The 20,009-nt window shown below is 46.3% G+C and overlaps 1 protein-coding gene across 1 annotated transcript in view; it reads left to right on the top strand.

Annotated features, from left to right (window-relative positions):
- Positions 1-20,009, top strand: part of FBXO47 (F-box protein 47) — a 1,324,472-nt gene that overhangs the window by 1,114,644 nt on the left and 189,819 nt on the right. Inside the window, exon 8 of the mRNA XM_086919858.1 lies at positions 5,362-5,504. Within this exon, the coding sequence (XP_086775984.1) occupies positions 5,362-5,504 (143 nt within the window). The remainder of the gene's footprint in view (positions 1-5,361; positions 5,505-20,009) is intronic.

Genomic DNA, 20,009 nt, shown 5'->3' with positions numbered 1-20,009 from the left:
CTTCTTGGCTGTAATCCGGGAAGATCCTGAAGGACGCCTTCTCCATTCGGATCTCTCCAAGTCTCCTGGACTCTCTCAGGATCGTGTCGCGGTCCGCGAAATTCAAGAAACGGGTAATCACAGGTCTAGGTCGGGCTCCCTCCGGCGTATTTACCAACAATGCTTGTACGCTCTCTCTATAATGAAGCAACTAGAGAAGCCCGCTGTAGGGAAGGTCTTTTTGAGCCACGTGTGTAGAAAGGCCTCCATGTTGTTTCCCTCGATTCCCTCCCTAAAGCCCACGAAGCGGAGGTTATTGCGGGGCTAGATACTCCACCCTGTCAGTAGGCTGCAACATCATTGGCCATAAAAAGGTAGTCAAGACGGGAGTAAACCTTATGGGCCCCCGAAAAGAACAAGAATGCCGCTGTCTCCGGGTTTCGCCACCGCCATACATCAATGAGGCCCAATGTGGTCATTGTCCTTTTTAACAAAGTGTCTGCTGGAGGTCTATCCCTCCCACCCTTCCCATCTCTGCCAGGGTCCATAACGTCGTTAAAGTCCCCTCCCACAACCTGAATCATGTCCGAGGTGTTAAGTAGGATATCAGTGATTGCATTCAGTGTGCCTGCCTGTAGCTTAGGTGGGCGTAGACCGAGAGGAACGTGTGGTCCCTCCTCCTCCAACTCCCCCTTACTCCCACGTATGTTCCCCCGTGGGTCCACTTGTGAAATGTGGAATGGCGGGTGTTTCCTGATCAGGATCGCTACCCCCCTGGAGCCGAAAGTGAAGCCTGCATGCGCCAACATCCTATATTGTCCTCGAGCAAGGAAGTTACACTTAGTGCCCTGCAGGTGTGTTTCTTGCAGTAGTATCACATCAGCTTTAATTCTCTTAACATAGTTGTGCACTAACCCCCGCTTAATCTTATTACCCATGCCATTCACATTCCAAGTTAACACCTTAAGCCCTCCTGAGGCAGGGTCCTCTCTCATCGAGTGTGCTATTACCCTATCCTGCATGACTGCGGGGATCATCCAATAGGCGCCATGTGGTGTGTCCACAGGTTCGGAAATGCCTGAGCCACTTGACATGCAATAAACCGTTTCCCCCAAAAAAACCTCCCCCATCCCTACAATAAAAACAAACATTTCCTACCCCCCATCCCCGATCTCCAAACATGGAACCACTACCCCTCAGTCCCCCTCCCCACCCCACCGCCTCCCCCCTTTAGTCCCACCCCACCATGTGCTCACAGGCAGGACTATCCAGGAGGAGAGGGGCTGTCGCCCACCCTAGGAACCCTTCTAGCAAGTCAACTCCAGTTCAACCCTGGGGCCCAGAAACCCCACCCTTAGCTCTCCGCCTTCTCTATCGGCTATGCACTCCGGTAACAAAAAGTAAACCCAATAGTCAAAACAGGAGAAAACAGGGGGGGTATGCCAACTTGCGTGTCATCCGGCTATGAGCCTGCATCTCCAATGTCCCGAAAGTCCCATCTTCACGAATGTGAGTCCTGGATATCGCCACGGGATGCTGTCGCTCTGCCATCTGTCTCCTTCTCCATCTCATTAATTGCCACAACCAGAGGATGCATAGACGGGTCCCTTGTGTCCTCATCACCAGAAGAGCACCCAACAGTGTTCTCCTCTCCTTCGGATTGCTCCCCCTGGCTCTCTGCGTTTGCGGCATGCTCCACTGGGCCCTCTCCGTCGACTTGCCAGGCCCTGACTCCCGCCGGCCCTCGAGCTCCCCCCGGATCGGACGCTCCTCAAGTCATTACCAGGCATCTTCCGGGTGTGTGAAGAAGTGCGTCTTTCCTTGGAACATAACTTTCAATTTCGCTGGGAAGAGGAGCATGTACTGCAGCTGCAGATCTTTTAGCTTTGCCTTCACCTGATCGAACGAGCGGCGTTGTTTCTGGACTTCTTGGCTGTAATCCGGGAAGATCCTGACGGACGCCTTCTCCATTCGGATCTCTCCAAGTCTCCTGGACTCTCTCAGGATCGTGTCGCGGTCCGCGAAATTCAAGAAACGGGTAATCACAGGTCTAGGTCGGGCTCCCTCCGGCGTATTTACCAACAATGCTTGTACGCTCTCTCTATAATGAAGCAACTAGAGAAGCCCGCTGTAGGGAAGGTCTTTTTGAGCCACGTGTGTAGAAAGGCCTCCATGTTGTTTCCCTCGATTCCCTCCCTAAAGCCCACGAAGCGGAGGTTATTGCGGGGCTCCCTGTTTTCCGCATTGTCCACCTTCCACTGAAAGTGTTTGTGAGAGGCCTGGAGCTCCGCAACATCTTTCCTGAGGCTCTGTATAACATCCTCCGCGTCGCCAAGTCTGTTTTCCGCAGAGGTCACCCTCTCCGCCAAATTACGGAAATCCTGACGCAGAAGGGTTACCTCCGACCCCACCTCACCAATTTTAACTTCAAGGGCCGCTCATGACGCCTGGATGTCATCCCTAGATGCCTGAATGGCCCCCATCAGCAGCGCCGTGTCCGAGTGGGGAGGTTGAGTCTCAGTGTCCGTGGCAGGAGCCCCCGTGGCATACCTGTCCAATGTTCCTTGCCTAGGGGTCCTGGCCACCACCTCCTTCTTCCCCATCCTGATCGCCTGGGGACTATCGCCACGTGTGACAACCCCTGCACTCCTGTTGTGTCAGGCCCCAGCCGCCGGGTATTGGGCTCCACCCGTGTCTCTGCCGACTTGGGTTCAAGGACCAGGGGTTCAGCCCTCACTGCACTCACCGATGATTGCGCTGCACCTCCCGGCGTTGGGTGTAGAGCCCCAAGCTATTCAAGCGTCTGACTGGTCACTCTGGGCGTGTCTCCAGGTCGGTGCGAGGATAGTCCTCCACCACTCACCGCCCTCCAAGCCTCCAGGCCGCAGTCTACCTCCGGGGCCCCACCACCAAGCTGGCAGCAAGCTTCGGGGGGGCACCGCTGCTCAGTGCTCCAGGCAACGGTCCGGTCTCAGCGCCTCTCTAACATCCACAGGGGGCCACAGTGCCACGGGGAGCGTCGCTGTACCCAGGTCGGGACCTCAGGCCCAGGCTTCCTTTCCTCCACTGCCTGTCCCGGATATGCTGCCGGTCCTACCGCGGCCAAGAGCTCCCGCGGCTGCCGAGCTCCCAGTCCCCGGCCGAGAGTCTCTGGAGACCACCCTCCGGGGCTCCGCGCTGCGCGCTGAGTTGGCCTTTCCCACTGCAGCCCTTGCAGGTGTTCTCCGCCCCTCTAGCCCGGCCTCTGCTTGTCACCACGGGCCACATCCCCACCTCACCAGTCTGCCGTCTAGCCTAGGGAGCTCCCCCGCCTCTCACCGCTGGCTCCGGGAGCGATGTAGGGCTCCAGCCCCCTCTCCCCAGGCTGCCTCACTGGCTCGTTGCGGGTCCGAGGAAACGCTGCAGCGTCTCTCGTGCTTCTTTCACAGAGCCTCACGGGCCTCTGCCTCGGTGCCCCGCCCCCGCTCCCGAATGCGGATCGCGCCTGGCGGCTCTCTTCTTTTGGGCGCCCCTACCCGGTACCGCTGGAGGACCCGACCGCGGGTTGTCCACCTGGCCACTCGGTTCGTCCACCGGGGATAGCCACCACGGGTCCGTCTTCAGGGCCGCAGCTTTGCCTCACCCATGGCTGGGTGCCGCCATCTTGGTCTCAGTCGCGGCCCGGATCAGGACGGTAACCAGTCGCCAGGACCACCGCTAGGGCACCGCACGCCTTCTTCACCACTCCGTACACACCTCAGGTCATCAGGCGGCACTGGGAGTCAAAAAGCGGGACCCTCGGGCATCGTTAGAATGTCACATCAGAGTTGGCTCGCCAGAGCTACCGGGAGACTCGACCTAGTCGGCCATGTTGCTGGCCACGCCCCCGCCCGGGACGATTTTTGATCCTAATGCAACCCTGCAGTGGGCCATGCATGCACAGACTCCAAGTCCTTAATTAAATACATAATGACAGCCTTGCTGAGTCTTTCTCATAAACCTTCTCCTCTGGTTGATCAATTAAAGTCTTTAAATGCACTCCAGTCTCTTTCTCCCCTTTTGTAGAGCTCCCAGCGCATGCCGCCTGACGATCATTTCGTAGAGTGCAGTCATTGTGGAAGTTAGGCCTGAATTACAGCTACCCTCTTATACGTGCCACGTTGCTACTACCTGCTTTCACTTGATGATATTTTGCAAGTGCTATTTGGCCTTTTTTAAAGGATTCACAATATGCGAATAATATGTAGATATATTGGCATATGTATGAAGCAAGCGTTTTGCGAGTCGCTATTAGGGACTCGCAAAAGACAATGTATGTAGGATTTGTAATATTAATTGCAATTCCTACGTATTCCTTAATTGCGAATCGCAAATTGGATTTGCAATTAAGGAATACCTTTTCATTCATTCCTATGGGCCTACAGGCCCATAGGAATGAATGGGAAGACATTCGAGTACCCATTAGGTATTCACAAATTGCGAATGCAATTTCAAGGGTGCAAGGGTGTCAAAAGGACACCCTGTTGCACCCCTGAAAGGGCATGTATGTGCGCCACATGGCACTTTGAAGAAGTGCATTTTTCAAGGAAATCCCAAATTACCATCAACTTGAAGTTGGTGGTAATTTGCGATTTCTAAATGCAAAATCGCACAACTTGGTGCTTCCTGAATTTCAATTAAGGAATCGCAATTTGCCATTCCTTAAATGTATTTGCAGAATAAGGAATCGCACATTTTGCGATTCCCTATTGTGCGAGGGCCTTTTGGGATGATACATCCCAAAAGACTATTTCCTGTTCGCAAACGGGCCACTTCAGCGAATCGGCCAATTTGCGAACGTGAAAATGGCTGCATACATATGCCCCATAAAGTAATGATTCACAAATTGTGATAACCGATTAAGGAATCACAAAATGGTTATCTATTTCGAAATTCTCTAAATATTCGGTTTCCCATGGTCTTTTAAGAAATCCTTATTTTTACCCATCTCTACATAAGGATTCCCTATATTAGAGTTTGAAAACATGTTGGCGACCGATTTACAAATTGCTAAAAGTTTGCACATGAGGGTCAATCAGTTTACAGCAGAGCAGAGATTCGCTAACTATCTGGGCCAGTTTCTGACACGACACCTACTTCTGATTTAGCAAATCTGAATTTGTGACTCACAAAAAAGGTATATTTGAAATCAGTAACTAACTTGTGCATCAGATGCTCTGTAGATTAAATGTGCAAAATCAAAATAACTTGTTATGAAGATAATTATATTGAACTTTAACTATAGAGCTAAAAATGTACTAACGGAAACAATATACTCATATATGGACTTTATGCATCCGAAGTCAAATGTTCCCTATTTTTTTTTTGTTTCACTAAATGAATTGTCTGTATTCTGGGAGATAGTGATTCCACGTGAATGGCTCCTGGAGAACAATGCCCGACTTCTAATTCTGAGTGGCAACAGTATCTGCTTTACTTTCATGGCCAGCAAAGCCGTGAATGGGAGGTCCATGGAACTGGCTAGGCTTGTTGTCTTCCTTGCTCTGGTAAGTAGTGTGGGCTTAACTAACAGATTTTCCCTGCATAGTTAAATATATGCTCATTTTGTTTAATTCCATTGTCATTCAGATTCTTTACTCCAGTGGTCTTTTGAAACAATTTCTGATGATTCTTACTCTTCTCCAGAAAAAGATTTGTGTGTTGTCTTGATGTTGACGGTTTGTTTAATAACAGAATAAGACTATGTATAATAAAATGACATGACGAGACTTCATCAAACAAGCATTGACAAAGTCAAAAGGTCTTGATTAGCATCGGCCACATGAAAAAGAAAAGACTCAATAACATGGCTGTTACTTGTGGGTGTATCATCCCTTGGAACGTGCATGCGTGATCACACAAGTGCATAGAGGTGTCACCATGCATGTGTTTGCTTTTGTAAGGACCTAGGAGCCATGTTTTGTTCATTTACCTATCCGAGGTGGATTGGTAAATGAAAAAATAAAAACGAATTTGGAAAAGCACAAATAAATAAATGCACTTTTTTGTAAGTCAAAGGGGTCAGCAGCAATGTGTTGCCTGACCCTCTAAAAAGTGGTGAGGGTAACAAAGGAGCCGGCGGGGAAGCAAGAAAATGAAAATAAAGTTGAGATAAAGAGGCGAGAACAGATGCAAGAAGAGGAGGGCAAGTTAACACAAGCCAACAAATGAGTAGCAAGCACATGAGAATGACTGTAAAACTAACCAGTGATAGTCGGTGGGACTGATAAACACACAATAGGTCTTTTGCAACCAGATGGCATGTACTCTCTGGTAATGGAGATTTAAAAATCATCAGCAATCCCATCCTTTTGCTTCTGCAGTCCCACTTCCCAGAATGCTTTTCGCTTTAGAATATCTATGCGTTGTCCATTTGATAACGAATACCAGTGGTATTCTGGACACCCCTAGTCAATTCATGATAGCTCTTTCTGGGGCCAATATTAAAGGGTTGGGGAACTGGTATAAGTTGCTACATAAGTAGGGACAGGCTTCCGCGATAGACACTCATCTGGACAAAATAACTCGGGAGACCGGGTGTAGGTTGAATGCGAAGAAATGGGAATCTATATGCCTCCTAGAAAGTAAATCCTTGCGTGCCGCAAATTTTAAAAGCATGGCCTGCCTTTCGCGATGGCTATCTTATTTAACTCCGGCCGCTTTAAATAAAAGATTTCCAGGTGTAGAAAATAGGTGCTTTGGTTGCCAAATAGATGGGGAGGGTGGGTGGCATCATATTTTTTTTGCATGTTCAGGACTCAGGCCTTTTACGGAAGAAGTTTTTTCGGATATTGGACAAGCAATCGGTAAGAGTATTTCGCTCGAGGCCGAAACTGTATTGTTCGGTACCAGTCGAGATGAAATGATACTATCCGAGCCCGAAAATCCTTCCTTTTTATTTCATGTATGGTCGGTCGCTCTCTAATTTTACAAAATTGGAAATCTAGGGAAATACCTTCTCATCTGAAGTGGTTCAATAAAATGAAAAGAACTAAAAAATTCGAGGAAGCTTACGCTAGGAGGGTTGGAACTACTAGGAAATTTGAAAAGAATTGGAGGTTTTTTAATGAACTGATGGAGTTTAAAGAGAGATCACAGTACCAGCCAGGGATGGCTAATTAATGTAGCAGCTTTTTGGCAAATTGCACGAGCACTGTATTCTTATTGCACTTTAAATAGCATTCACACTTTTTCTGGCACTATAAAATGAATTTTGCACTTTGGTCTAGCATGCAAGAAACTACTGCCACCAAATATAAACATATTGTATTTATGTTGTTTTTTAGGCGATAAGATGGCACTAGCACTTTATCTGTATTTTAACGTAGAAGTATTGGGAATGTTCTCTTATTGCTACTGTGTCCCAGGACAAAGTTACATTGGTTTTTTGGGGGAATGAAAACATAATCAGTTGCTTTAGTTTGAGCTCCTTCTCTTTTTTCATTATGTATTTTTTGGTTGTCAATCTAATTTTGTAACTGATTTTAATGTTAATATCAGTGAAAATGTGTTTAAGTACATAATGTATTTTCATGAACCTAATGTTCTGCACAATAAAAATTTTAAAAACAAAAGCATGCTTTTCGCTTGAATGACTGGCAACAACTACGCCATTAACATATTTCATCACATTTTTCTTTCACTTCAGGGAGACCGACAGAATAACTGTATCTCCCAAAGGAATAACATACGTACTTGCGTCTATTTTGTGAGTGGAATGCTCAAGAAAGCATTCGCAAAGCAAAAACACAGAATACTTTGTAGATAGGCTTTACTTTGGCAACCAATTTTGAGAAAGCAGCTTTTACAAAAAATCAATGATTTCAATACAAATGGGCACCTACATGTTCCAAAACATTCCAATCATCTCCTGCAGACATCCAATACCTCAATCATTACTTGTACCTGATCCAGACCTGAATTTCTAATATCTACTTGAAACTCAATCTGACCAATACAGAATTCCTGTTATTTGCCAAGAACAAAAAGCAAAAACTTGTCCAACCTGGCTAAATGACATGGACATGAACCAATTGAAACCTCAACTTTCACCCAATGTCAGGTCACTCGGATGCACCTTGGACACAACCTGATCCTCAAGGACCACATTATTATGAAGCCTGGTACCAATTCTCTCCCTTAGTCCCAGCCAGCAACTACAGCAGTTCTGTGCAATCCCCTCTACTCTTGCATCTGGATGGTGGCAACACTCCATTCCATAGCTTTTCCGACTCCAAAGTGCCTTCCTTAATGGTATCCTACATCGGGACATTCCTCACCTACAGCCTAAAGAAATATGACCATATCCTTCATTCTTATGGATCATTAATTGGATCCCCTTGCATACCCCCATCTTCTTCAAAACTATGTGCATAATATCTTTCTGAGAGGCTCCCCATCTTTGGTGGTTTTTGGCATGCCACAGCCAGCACACCGCCAGACTAGGGACAAAGACGTGCACAAAAGGAAAAACAATACAGTCAGCCCTTTCCATCTATCTGCCCAGGATCTGGTACTACAAGACTTTCATTCATCAGGATCTCCACAGTTCCCGAAGACAAACCGCTCTAGAGAACACTGAATCATGATGCTAAAATATCGTAATTAAAAATATCGTTTTTTTCTGTTACAAAAATGTGTAAAATAAAGTAAATGATGCTTATAAATAAAATAAATATTAAAAAATATGTAATAATGTTTAAAATTAATTAATACATATATAATAATAAAACATTAATTAAACATATACACAGCTGATGGTGGCCTTGGATGAGAAGCCTGATATCACTAAACCAAATTACACGACTGCCTCTCAGAAATGGCCCAGTGGATGCATTCACGCTGCCTAAAGTTGAATGCAGGAAAATCTGATATTCTTCTGTTTGGTGGTTCCAAACGTGTGTGGGATGCATCGTGGTGGCCACCCTCATTGGGTTTGGCCCCCACTTCAAAACAACATGCCAGGATCTTGGGGATCATCATGAATGACTCCTTGTCCATAAAAGATCATGTGCGATCCCTCTGTGGCAAGGGTTTCGCCATCCTAAAACTTCTCGCTAGGTTATTTCCCTGGATACCCCTGGACTGTAGACGTTCCCTCACACAAGGCCTACTGGTCAGTCGTTTAGACTATGGCAATGCGCTGTTTGTAGGAATGAATGAACATCTGTTCTCTCGCCTACAGGTACTGCAGAATTCGGCGGCCAAACTTATTTGCAGCAAAGGCAAGTTAGACTCGGCATCGGATTGTTTAAAAAAACTTCATTGGCTCCCTATGCGCCAGAGGGCTGCCTTGAAATTGCTTTGACATGCCCATAGGCTCTGCATAAGACTGGTCCCACTATTCTTCAAGAGAAGATCGAATTTTATGTCCCTACTAGGAACCTACGATCACTCCAATCAGCATTGGATAGGACTAAACGGTTTTATAAAGTTAGAACAGGTGGCCGTTCCTTTTCTTATTTGGCAGCTAAGAGGTGGAATGAGCTTCCCGTCGACTTAAGACACACCACAAATTATCTCTTGTTCCGAAAAAAGCTGAAAACCCACCTCTTCCCCAATCTCTAAACTCTCTTCAGTATTAGTCATCAGTAGTTTCTACTTGGTATAAGCGCCGTGATATCCCTCGGGATGAGTGCCACGCTCTACAAAAACCACATATAAAAATAAAAAATAAAATATATAATATATACTTACTTAATAATACAGTACTTAATATTATTTTAATAATTTATAAATTATTAAAAAATATTATAAATTACAAATACATCTACGCACATAAAACAATAACATAAATAAAAAGTAAATAATTATGTTTAATAAATTTAAAAAATGAAATATACTTTCAATACTTTTTAAATTAATTACATACTACATTATCTAAAATAATACAAAAATACTAAATAGCTAGATAAATAAAACTACTATTCAAAGTCCCAAAAAAACTACAGTAATGAACACGTTGTGTAGCGTAGGACTTAAAATTACTATTCCCACTCCAGAAAATGCAACAGTAGGGAAAGCGTTGGATAGCGTAGGGGTAAAAATTACTATTCCCACTCCAGAGAGTTAAACAGTAGGGAAAGCGTTGGATAGCACGGGGGTAAAAATTACTATTCCAACTCCAGAGAGTGAAACAGTAGGAAAAACGTTGGATAGCATAGGGGTAAAAATTACTATTCCCACTTCAGAGAGTACAACTGTAGGGAAAGCGCTGGATAGCGTAGGGGTAAAAATTACTATTCCAACTCCAGTGAGTGCAACGGTAGGGAAAGTGGTGGATAGTGGAGGTGTAAAAATTACTATTCCCACTCTATTGAGTGCAACAGTAGGGAAAGCGTTGGATTGCGTAGGGGTAAAAATTACTATTCCCACTCCAGAGAGTGCAACAGTAGGGAAAGCGTTGGATAGCGTAGGGGTAAAAATTACTATTCCCACTCCAGAGAGTGCAACAGTAGGGAAAGCTGTGGATAGCGCAGGGGTTAAAATTACTATTCCCACTCCAGAGAGAGCAACAGTAGGGAAAGCGTTGGATAGCGTAGAAGTTAAATATAACATACTTAAAGATAATTTTTGCATTTAAAATAGTTGATAATTTAATTTTCAAATAACTCGACATCGCTTACAAACCCATTAAATATTATTAAAAACATAATTACAATTGAATAATTAATTAACAATAAATTAACAATAAATACAAATAAATAATAATTAATAAATATTAGTTACCCAATATTAAATATTGAATAATAAAATATTTTTCATAACAGAAACATATTATTTATTACACATTGATTAACTATTAAGCAATATTAAACAATACAATTATTTTTTATACTAGAAAATACTTTTTATGAAACATTAATTACCAATTAATAAAAAATATTTTCCAAATAATACAAAATAATTACCAATTAAAAATATTAATTGCCAATTAAAAAAATAATTACCAAATTAAAAAATTAATTACCAAATTAAAAAATGAATTACCAATTGAAAAAGTAATTATCAATTACACACAATAATTACCAATTAAAAAAATTAATTACTAATTAAAATAAGTAATTGCCAATTAATAATTAATTAAAAATAAAATAATTATCAATACCAATAAATGAAAATAAATCATTACTTAATTCCAATTAAATTACTTCCCACCCAATTCCCCTATAAACCCACAACCCGCTACGGAACTTAAACGCAAACATTAATTAAAATTAATTTATAATTCCTAAAAATTAATAATTAATTTAGTATAATTAAATTACTTTCCACCCTATTCCCCTATAAACCCACAACCTGCTCCGGTACTAAAACATAAAATTGACTTAAAAATAACATTATTAATATATAAACATAGTACACATAATTTAAAACAAGTAAAATACTTAACAAAAAACATATAACACACACATATTGAATACATAGTAAAATACATAACAATAATACAAATATCGATATTAGTAACATTGAGGTTACTAACATCGATATATTTGATATCGATATTACTAACTTCGATATTACTTACATCGATATAAAAAAATTCGATATTACTTACCTTAGGGTCGATATTCTGTCCAACGATATTCTTGACCTTGATATTCTGTAGCTTCGATATTTCCAACTCAATATTTCTGTAGGTCGATATTTATGAATCGATATTTAGACTGTGCACCATGAAGTACATTATTTAGGACACAATAATCAATGACTAAACTCTGTCTCAGTTGCCATTTGTCTGGGACCTCTTTCTCAGCATACACAGGTTTAACCCTTAAATTTAGCAGCACAACCTTCATTAAGTCCTTCTGTTCCAATCGCCCGATGACATCACCTATTTCTAGGAATTGCTGCTTTAGGAACTGAGTATGCTTTACCTGTTCTGGAAGGTTTTTACTGTTCTCTTCCAGGGGATCCCAATGTGCGGGGATCCTGGTGCACTTTTAAAAAGTATACATATATTTATAACAAGAATTTGTAACATGGTACTTTATATATATAATTTTGCAGCCTAAAGAAGGCTAAAAATTGCCATATTTCATTGAAGTTTTATTTTTAAAAAGAAACCAATATTAAAGACAGGCCACTATAAATAGGTGACCATAGAAAATCTTCCACAGACCTTTTTAAAATGAAAAAGAAAGGGAATGTGATACATTATCTGCCAATAGGCTACAATGTACAGCATAGAATAGAATAGAAAACTAGCATTGTGCCTTTATCCCCTGTATCCCATCATGCCTCACATGTGACATTTAGGTCACAGGTGACAGTTAGGTCAGTTCATTTTTCCAGCTCCTGTAAACAGGATCTAGGGCACTGAGCTCTGCCTTTTTGCTAAAACTCTTCTGTAAATCTTTCCAAACTTATATCTAGTTTTCCAGCTACACCTTTTGTCAGTTAAGACAGCTTGACACCTTTTCTGACAGAATATTTTAGATATTTTCTCTCAAAAATGCCTTCATGCTTTGGGAAGTGTTCCTCCTGTGAAAAAAAGAAGGCACAATCCGACCCCCACAGACTTTGTATTATGCCCTCTAGAAGATCATATCCCTGATTCCTGTACTCATTGTCAGTCCTTCTCCAGAAGAACTTTGAAGGACAGACAGAAAATCAGATTACATGGAATGCAGTAAAGGAAGGAAGAACATGCTGCCAGATCTACTAGAAGCTATGTAGAAAGTCAGTCCCCCACTAGAGCTTCTTTCTGCTCCAAGGACTCCCATAGAGGCAGATCCAAGGAGAAAAAACACTAGATAAAAAGACATCACTCCTGTTAGACGTCGAGAAGCATGACATCAAGGAACATAGGATGGCGGGCGGAAAACCACACCGACCGCCATGGAGGCGGGAAACAACCGCCCGCCGGGACCGTGGAGAAACCAGCAGTCAGATTAGGAACAACCGCCAAAAAGACCAATCGCGACGGTAGCGGGACAACAAAAACCGCCCAACGCGGGTGGTGACGTCCAAAAACCGACTGCGGCGGTCGGAAACGCAGCGGAAAATCTACAACCCGCCGCAAGCAAAGCGGAGACACAGCACGGGAAATTTGTATATCCCCGATGGTTCCGTGGTATGAACCGCTGTTTCCAACCGCCGCGGTCGCACACTGCAGTGAATGGAAGAGCCAACGGGAGAGCTGCAGCATGGACACCGCTGCGGACAATCCTCATAAAACATGGTGGATGATGCAAAAACACCACAACAAAGGCAAACAGTGCACACAAAAAATGTAGCCATGCCCCCCAAATACACAAAACACTTCCAAATGAAAATAATCTCTAAATGCCAAACAAAAACATGCAAATTCCAGGACAACTCCCACAACACACCTGACAGCAATACCCCATTATGACACACCCACACAGCTGAGTATAAAACCAGCCCCTTCACTGACCACAATCCTTTGCAAAACTCCAGAAGCGAAGGGCACACACCAGACCTGACAGGAGAGGCACGACAACACAGAACACCCTCCACCACCACCATCACCATCACACCAGCACCAACAATCCCCCAGCACAAAACACACCTCACACAAAAACACCACACCCACCACCTACACCCCTTCACCCACAAACACTTCAAACACCACACACTATGGCATCACAGAAAATGCCCAAATTCACAGAGAGTGAGTTGACAGTCATGGTAAATGAGATAGTGAGAGTGGAACCACAACTGTTTGGTAGCCTGGTGCAACAGACACCATTAGCCAAAAGGACAAAAATGTGGGAAAGGATAGTTCAAAGGGTCAATGCAGTAGGGACCACCCCGCGATCCAAGAAGGAGATCATGAAGCGGTGGCGTGATCTGAAGAGGGTTGTAAAAGAGAGGAGGATCAAGAACTGCGAGCTGGCTAACTGGACTGGCAGTGGCTCTCCCATCCCACAGAAAACATTCACACCATGGGAGGAGAAGGTGCTTCCCATACTGCATCCTGAGAGTCTCACAGGAGTATCCGGGGGCATGGGGGCTGGTAAGTACAAACAAATGTTAACCAACACACCAATATGTACTGTCTTGCACAAACAAAAACCCACACCACCCAAGACAAATCCCACCGCACACCCACCAAAAACCTGTCTCACAGATCCAACCTTCACTCACTCCCATTTACCCTAAACATAGCCACCAATATTACCATGGGAGCATGAGCAGAGGCAGCCTGTACCACTACTCCCACCATACTCCGTGGCCCACACCCCAGCAGTAAAGAGCACTCCCCCACCCAGAAGCAGTTGGAAGCCATTGCAGTGTTCACCTGTTGTAAACGTATCTAGGGCTCTAGTGTAATTTTCCCGATTCTTTGTCAGGACCGGAGGCTTCAGATTATGCTATATCTTCCTTCGCTTTATTAACATAAAACTCCACAGCAGCTTAGGAAAAAATATTCAAACAGTGAAAGAAAATGCTTTAGGTCCCAAAGCATTTGAAGGAACGTTTTAACAGTCCAAAACCACAACTCCCAAGAGTCTCTTGTGTATTACTAGTCCATAGTCCTTCCACCATGTCTATCATAGCTAGATAGCCAGTCCTCTCTTCCTCTTCCTCCTCTTTCTTCGCTGCTCCCGCAGCCAGATAAGTGCTTTTAACGTTTTTCCTTTTCGTGTGAGATTTACTGTGTATATCGTGCATACGATTTGTTGGGGGCTCGTCGCTTTGTTGTGTTTTCTTCATTGCAGAGTCCCCGGTCGCGGGAACGCTCTGTTCGTTCCTACGCGACCTTTTTCTTTCCCCGATTGTGCGGTGACTGATAAAGCCGCCAGGGGGCGCCCGCGCGTCTCGCCGGCTCCTCAGCGCGTCTCTACAGTTACGGGAGCCGCGCTGAGGAGCCTGCCTGCGCCGGAGCCTGCCCTCGCTTGCCCCTCTGACACCCGGTTTCCCGGGTCAGTACTCCTGCCTTCCGACGCCCCGCTGGGCTCTGTATTGCGGCTTAGACCGCGTGAACGCCTTCGGGCGCCTTTTTGTGCACCTCAGTTCTTCGTGTGGCGTAACGCGCTTGAGGGGAAGCAAGACTCGGTCCCGGTGAGGAGAGTCCACGCGCTGGGGGTTTGGTGCAACCCTAACTGCCACACCTGTTGGCCCACAAAGTGATTGCAGTCAGTTTTGTCTGCCCAAAATTCGAATTGCCTTTCATATAACACCCTCTTGGGTGCCTATAATGCCAGGTTGCTCCTGAATTTGGGGGGTTTTTCCCTTGGCTTCTATCTAGTGGATTGCTCCCTTACTTTTCTGTATCTTGCGATGGCCCAAGAAGGGGAGTATGAGGAGGAGCCCTATTCCTACCTCCAGGATGATGAATTTTACCAAGCGGTGGATAGTTCCATATACCGCTGTGTGACGGAGGTGTTGGGGCCCATGGAGGACCGCCTCTCCGCACGCATTGTCGAGGAATGTGCGAAGTTAGCGTCCGCGCATTTGGGGGCGTCTACTGACCCCCCGGGAACATCGGGCGAAAAACCGCCGGCACCGAAAAAACCCTGCAGAGAGGGAACCCCTTCAGGGACGCAGGGGGTAGACAGAGGCCACCTTCCTGGCCAAATTCATGAAAGATCCCCGCAAGGGTATTGACCGATCCTGGCGGTCCTGTCAGGATAAGTTGCTGGATGCAGTAGGGCCTGCCACAAAAATCCTCGACATGGCGGAGGAGGCGAAAGCGAATGGCACGGTCATTTCCCCGGAGGTGCTGTCAAACTGGGCACAACGCGTTATCGTGTTTCTGGGGAATGCCAATTGCGCCCTGTCCACCGAGCGCAGGCGATCGTTGCTGATTAAGCTAGACCCTAAGCTGGGGGACCTAGCCTCTTCGGAGGCGGGCGCGGTAGCCCAGGGGGGCCTCTTTGGCGAACCTTTTATCAGAGAGTTGGGCAAGTTTGTGTCCACCTTTACATCGCTGGACAAAGCTCAGTCCAGCATCAAACGCGTTTTTCACCAGCGTTTCTCTGGAGGGGCCGGTCGCGGCAGGGGCCGCGCGACCGGCCGTGGCCAACCATCCAATAATAGAGGGCAAGGCTCCGGCAGAGGCCAGTACCAGACCTCTGCGAACTTCAATAGTTTCTACCCCACCAGAGGGCAACGTTTTGGCGGCAGAGGTTTCCGAAAGAACTCCGGACCCGGCAATTCCACCGGTGAGTGTACTTTGTTTGGATCAGGTTCCAATAGGAGGGAGGTTGGCAGCCTTTTACGAGGAGTTGCTCACTGCCGACGCTTGAGTTTTACAAACCATCCGTGGGTTTCACATAGAGTTCTACGATCAGCCCATTCAGGAGGTTTTTCCACGACCGATTGTGTTTTCAGAGTCCGACGCGCTTTTGATAGACGGAGAGCTCGCGGAGTTGCTTCGCAAAGGGGCCATCCGCCAATCAACGCGCCACCCCAATGGGTTCGTCAGCAATGTCTTCCTAGTGGACAAGACGGATGGGGGCAAGAGACCTGTGATCAACCTCAAGGAGTTCAACGGGTGGTTGATCTATCGACATTTCAAGATGGAGGGTATCCACCTCCTTCGAGACGTGCTCCTCCCGCGGGATTGGATGGTGAGGCTAGACCTCAAGGATGCTTATCTGGTCGTTCCTATCTATCCGCCACATCGTCGTTTCCTTCAGTTCTTGTGGAACGACAGAGTGTTCGAGTTCACGGTGCTACCGTTCGGCCTTTCATCGGCCCCCTGGTGCTTCACAAAGGTGTTGCACCCGGTAGTGGAGTACCTCAGAGGCCAAGGGGTGCGGATGTTGGTCTATTTGGACGACATCCTCCTCATGGGACAGTGTCCGGTGGTTTTGGCCGGGCAGCTGCAACAGGCCGTACACCTCCTTCAGAGACTGGGGTTCGTCATCAACGGCTCCAAGTTGGTTTTGGTCCCCACTCAGAGACTTACCTTCCTGGGTTTCGTTGTGGACTCGGTGGAAGCTGTACTGAGTCTCCCACCCCGGAAGATCGTGAAGATCACACATTTGCTACGGCAGACTGTCACAAAGGACTGTACGTCCTTGCGGCATGTCGCCAGGGTGGTGGGACTTCTGTCGTCCTCCATCCAAGCGATCTTTCCGGGGCCCCTACACTACAGGGCGCTTCAACGCCTCAAAGCCCAGCACCTCCGGAGAGGGATGAGCTACGATCAGTTGGTTCCTCTCACGGAGGAGGTAAAAGAGGAAATGTCATGGTGGCTGTCTCACATGGAGGCGTGGAATGGTCGGGCGATCTTCGGGTCGGTCCCAGATCTCGTCATAGAATCCGATGCCAGCAGATCGGGTTGGGGCGCTCGGTGCGGGGATTTCTCCACCGGTGGCGCCTGGTCTTCTGACGAACAACGGTTGCATATAAACTGTTTGGAGCTCCTGGCGGGCTCCTTCGCGGTCCGTTGCTGGACCAAGGATTCAGTCAAAGCCTGTGTTTTACTCAAAATGGACAATGTTTCAGCGGTTCGTTATGTGAACCATTTAGGGGGTCCTCACTCTCGCGCTCTGGCGAATTTGGCGAAGGACTTCTGGGATTACTGCCTATCGCGTCACATTGCTGTGACAGCGGAGTACCTACCAGGCCAGGCCAATCAGGTAGCGGATTGGCACTCCAGGTACCTCAGGGATGCCAGTCAGTGGAAACTGGATCCGGAAGTCTTCCAGTGCTTACAAAGCCTTTGGGGTCCCTTTTCGGTGGATCTGTTTGCGTCCCGTCTGGATCACCAACTTCCGCGATTTTTCAGTTGGAGGCCGGACCCTCTCGCGGAGGCCACGGACGCCTTTCTGCAGGATTGGAGTCGGGAGAAACCGTTTGCGTTCCCCCCGTTCTCCATGGTGGTGCAGACGGCGGCCCAGGTACGCCGCCAAGGAGTGGAGCTGGTGCTGATTACACCGCTTTGGAGGTCTCAAGTGTGGTTTCCGGTTCTTCTGGAACTTTCTTGGGATTTTCCAATCCTACTCCCCCTGTTTCCTCTCCTCCTGAGGAATCCAGATCAGGAACCGCATCCTCTCATCTTGCGGAGCTCGCTCCGTCTCATGGCGTGGAGGCTCTCAGGAGACGTTGGACGCTCCCGGGCCTTTTGAGATCGGCTGAGAACCTTCTCTCCAAAGCATGGGATATAGTACGACGAAGCGCTACAGATCCGCTTGGCTTAAGTGGATGCGTTGGTGTCTTCGAAGGGATTTGGATCCCTTGGTCGCGGGCCTCGTTCCCGTCCTGAATTTCCTGGCTGAATTAGCCGACAAAGGCCTTGCCTACAGAACGATTAATGCGATTCGATCAGCGATTTCTGCGGGTCATAACAGGATCGATAATTCTCCGGTGGGAGAGCATCCTTTTGTTTGCCGGCTTCTGTGAGCTATTCGTCTTGCGTTGCCTCCAGAACCCAGGTATTCCGTCCTTTGGGACGTCAATTTGGTCTTGAATTTATTCCTTTCATGGCCGGCCAACAACTACCTGTCTCTAAAAGAGCTCTCAGCGAAGTTGGCCATGCTGTTGTGTTTGGTTTCTTGTAGGCGTGTGTCTGATGTACGCGCACTGGACATATCAGCGCGCATCTTCTCCCCGGATGGGGTTACTTTTACTGTGGGCCGCCGCACAAAATCGGCGTCGCGATCTATTTCATATCCAGCTTTTCTGGACACTCCTAAGTTGTGTGTTGTGCAATGCCTAAAAGCATATGAGGATTTAACCTTGGAATTGCGCCCCCCGGGCGAGCGTCAATTGTTGATTGCCTTGCGAAAGCCACACAAAGCTGTCTCCTCCCCCACTATTGCTAGGTGGGTGCGTTGGGTCATGCAAGAAGCAGGCATCGATACGAAGCTTTTTGGAGCACACTCTGCCAGAGGGGCCATGGCCTCTAAGGCGTTTGCTGTGGGTGCTCGCTTAGAGGATTTAATGCGAGCTGCAGATTGGTCCTCGGACTCCACGTTTAAGAGGTTTTATTTTAAACCTATGGTGGATTTAGCCCAGTTGGTGGTAAGTAAGCTTTGAACTAGCATAATCTGAAGCCTCCGGTCCTGACATAGAATCGAAATTTGCCTAGCTTATGTAACGGTAAGTTTCAATTCTATTAAGGACACGGAGGCGAGGATTATCCCACCCAGAACGCACAGTGGTTTCTACCCGCCCGTATGGCAGTAAGTAAAGCGTTTTCCTTTATGCAGTTATGTTATGTTGCTAGGATTTGATTTTCCTCTGTCATATTGTGCAACTCCTGTGACTCCTCGCTTACGCTGTCCTTTTTTCTGGCAGGCAACGAGGGTGCTAAACAGGATCAGTGAGACGAATGGGTAATCTGCGCGAAGAAAGAGGAGGTCGAGGAAGAGAGGACTGGCTATCTAGCTATGATAGACATGGTGGAAGGACTATGGACTAGTAATACACAAGAGACTCTTGGGAGTTGTGGTTTTGGACTGTTAAAACGTTCCTTCAAAGGCTTTGGGACCTAAAGCATTTTCTGTCACTGTTTGAATATTTTTTCCTAAGCTGCTGTGGAGTTTTATGTTAATAAAGCGAAGGAAGATATAGCATAATCCTCGCCTCCGTGTCCTTAATAGAATTGAAACTTACCGTTACATAAGCTAGGCAAATTTCGATTCATGCCCTTATATAGGTATAACTTATCATATCCTTATATAGGCATAAGAATCATAACCATATTTAGACACAGCCAATGCAGTCCAAATACGGCATGGCTACTTCCACTAAGCTACTAGAGTACAACAAGTTCTTGAAGACAACCAGCCTTCAGCAGTACGGGACTTCCCCCTGCTTCAGTATTGATTTGTCCCAGAACTCCTAGAGCGTGTAAAGAACTTACAGTTATTAGTGACGTTATTATGACCACCCTTACGTCAAACTCGGCACTTTCCAGGTATAAATTTGCCCACATCTGCCCTAGCAAGCACACTGTGGTTTTGGAGCAGATCGACTAACTACTTGCCCGACGCCCTGCTGTTGCAAGCGCCTGAGGAAGCCGATCCTCCAGCTTACGCACTGAGAGAGACGCTGTCTTTTCTCCTGCCGAGAAATCCAGCTCCAGTGTT

The sequence above is a fragment of the Lissotriton vulgaris genome, chromosome 5 (genome assembly GCF_964263255.1).
Source record: "Lissotriton vulgaris chromosome 5, aLisVul1.2, whole genome shotgun sequence".
Taxonomy (NCBI): Eukaryota; Metazoa; Chordata; class Amphibia; order Caudata; family Salamandridae; genus Lissotriton; species Lissotriton vulgaris.
Note: the sequence above shows the minus strand (reverse complement) of the source record. Positions and strands in the feature narration are given on the sequence as shown.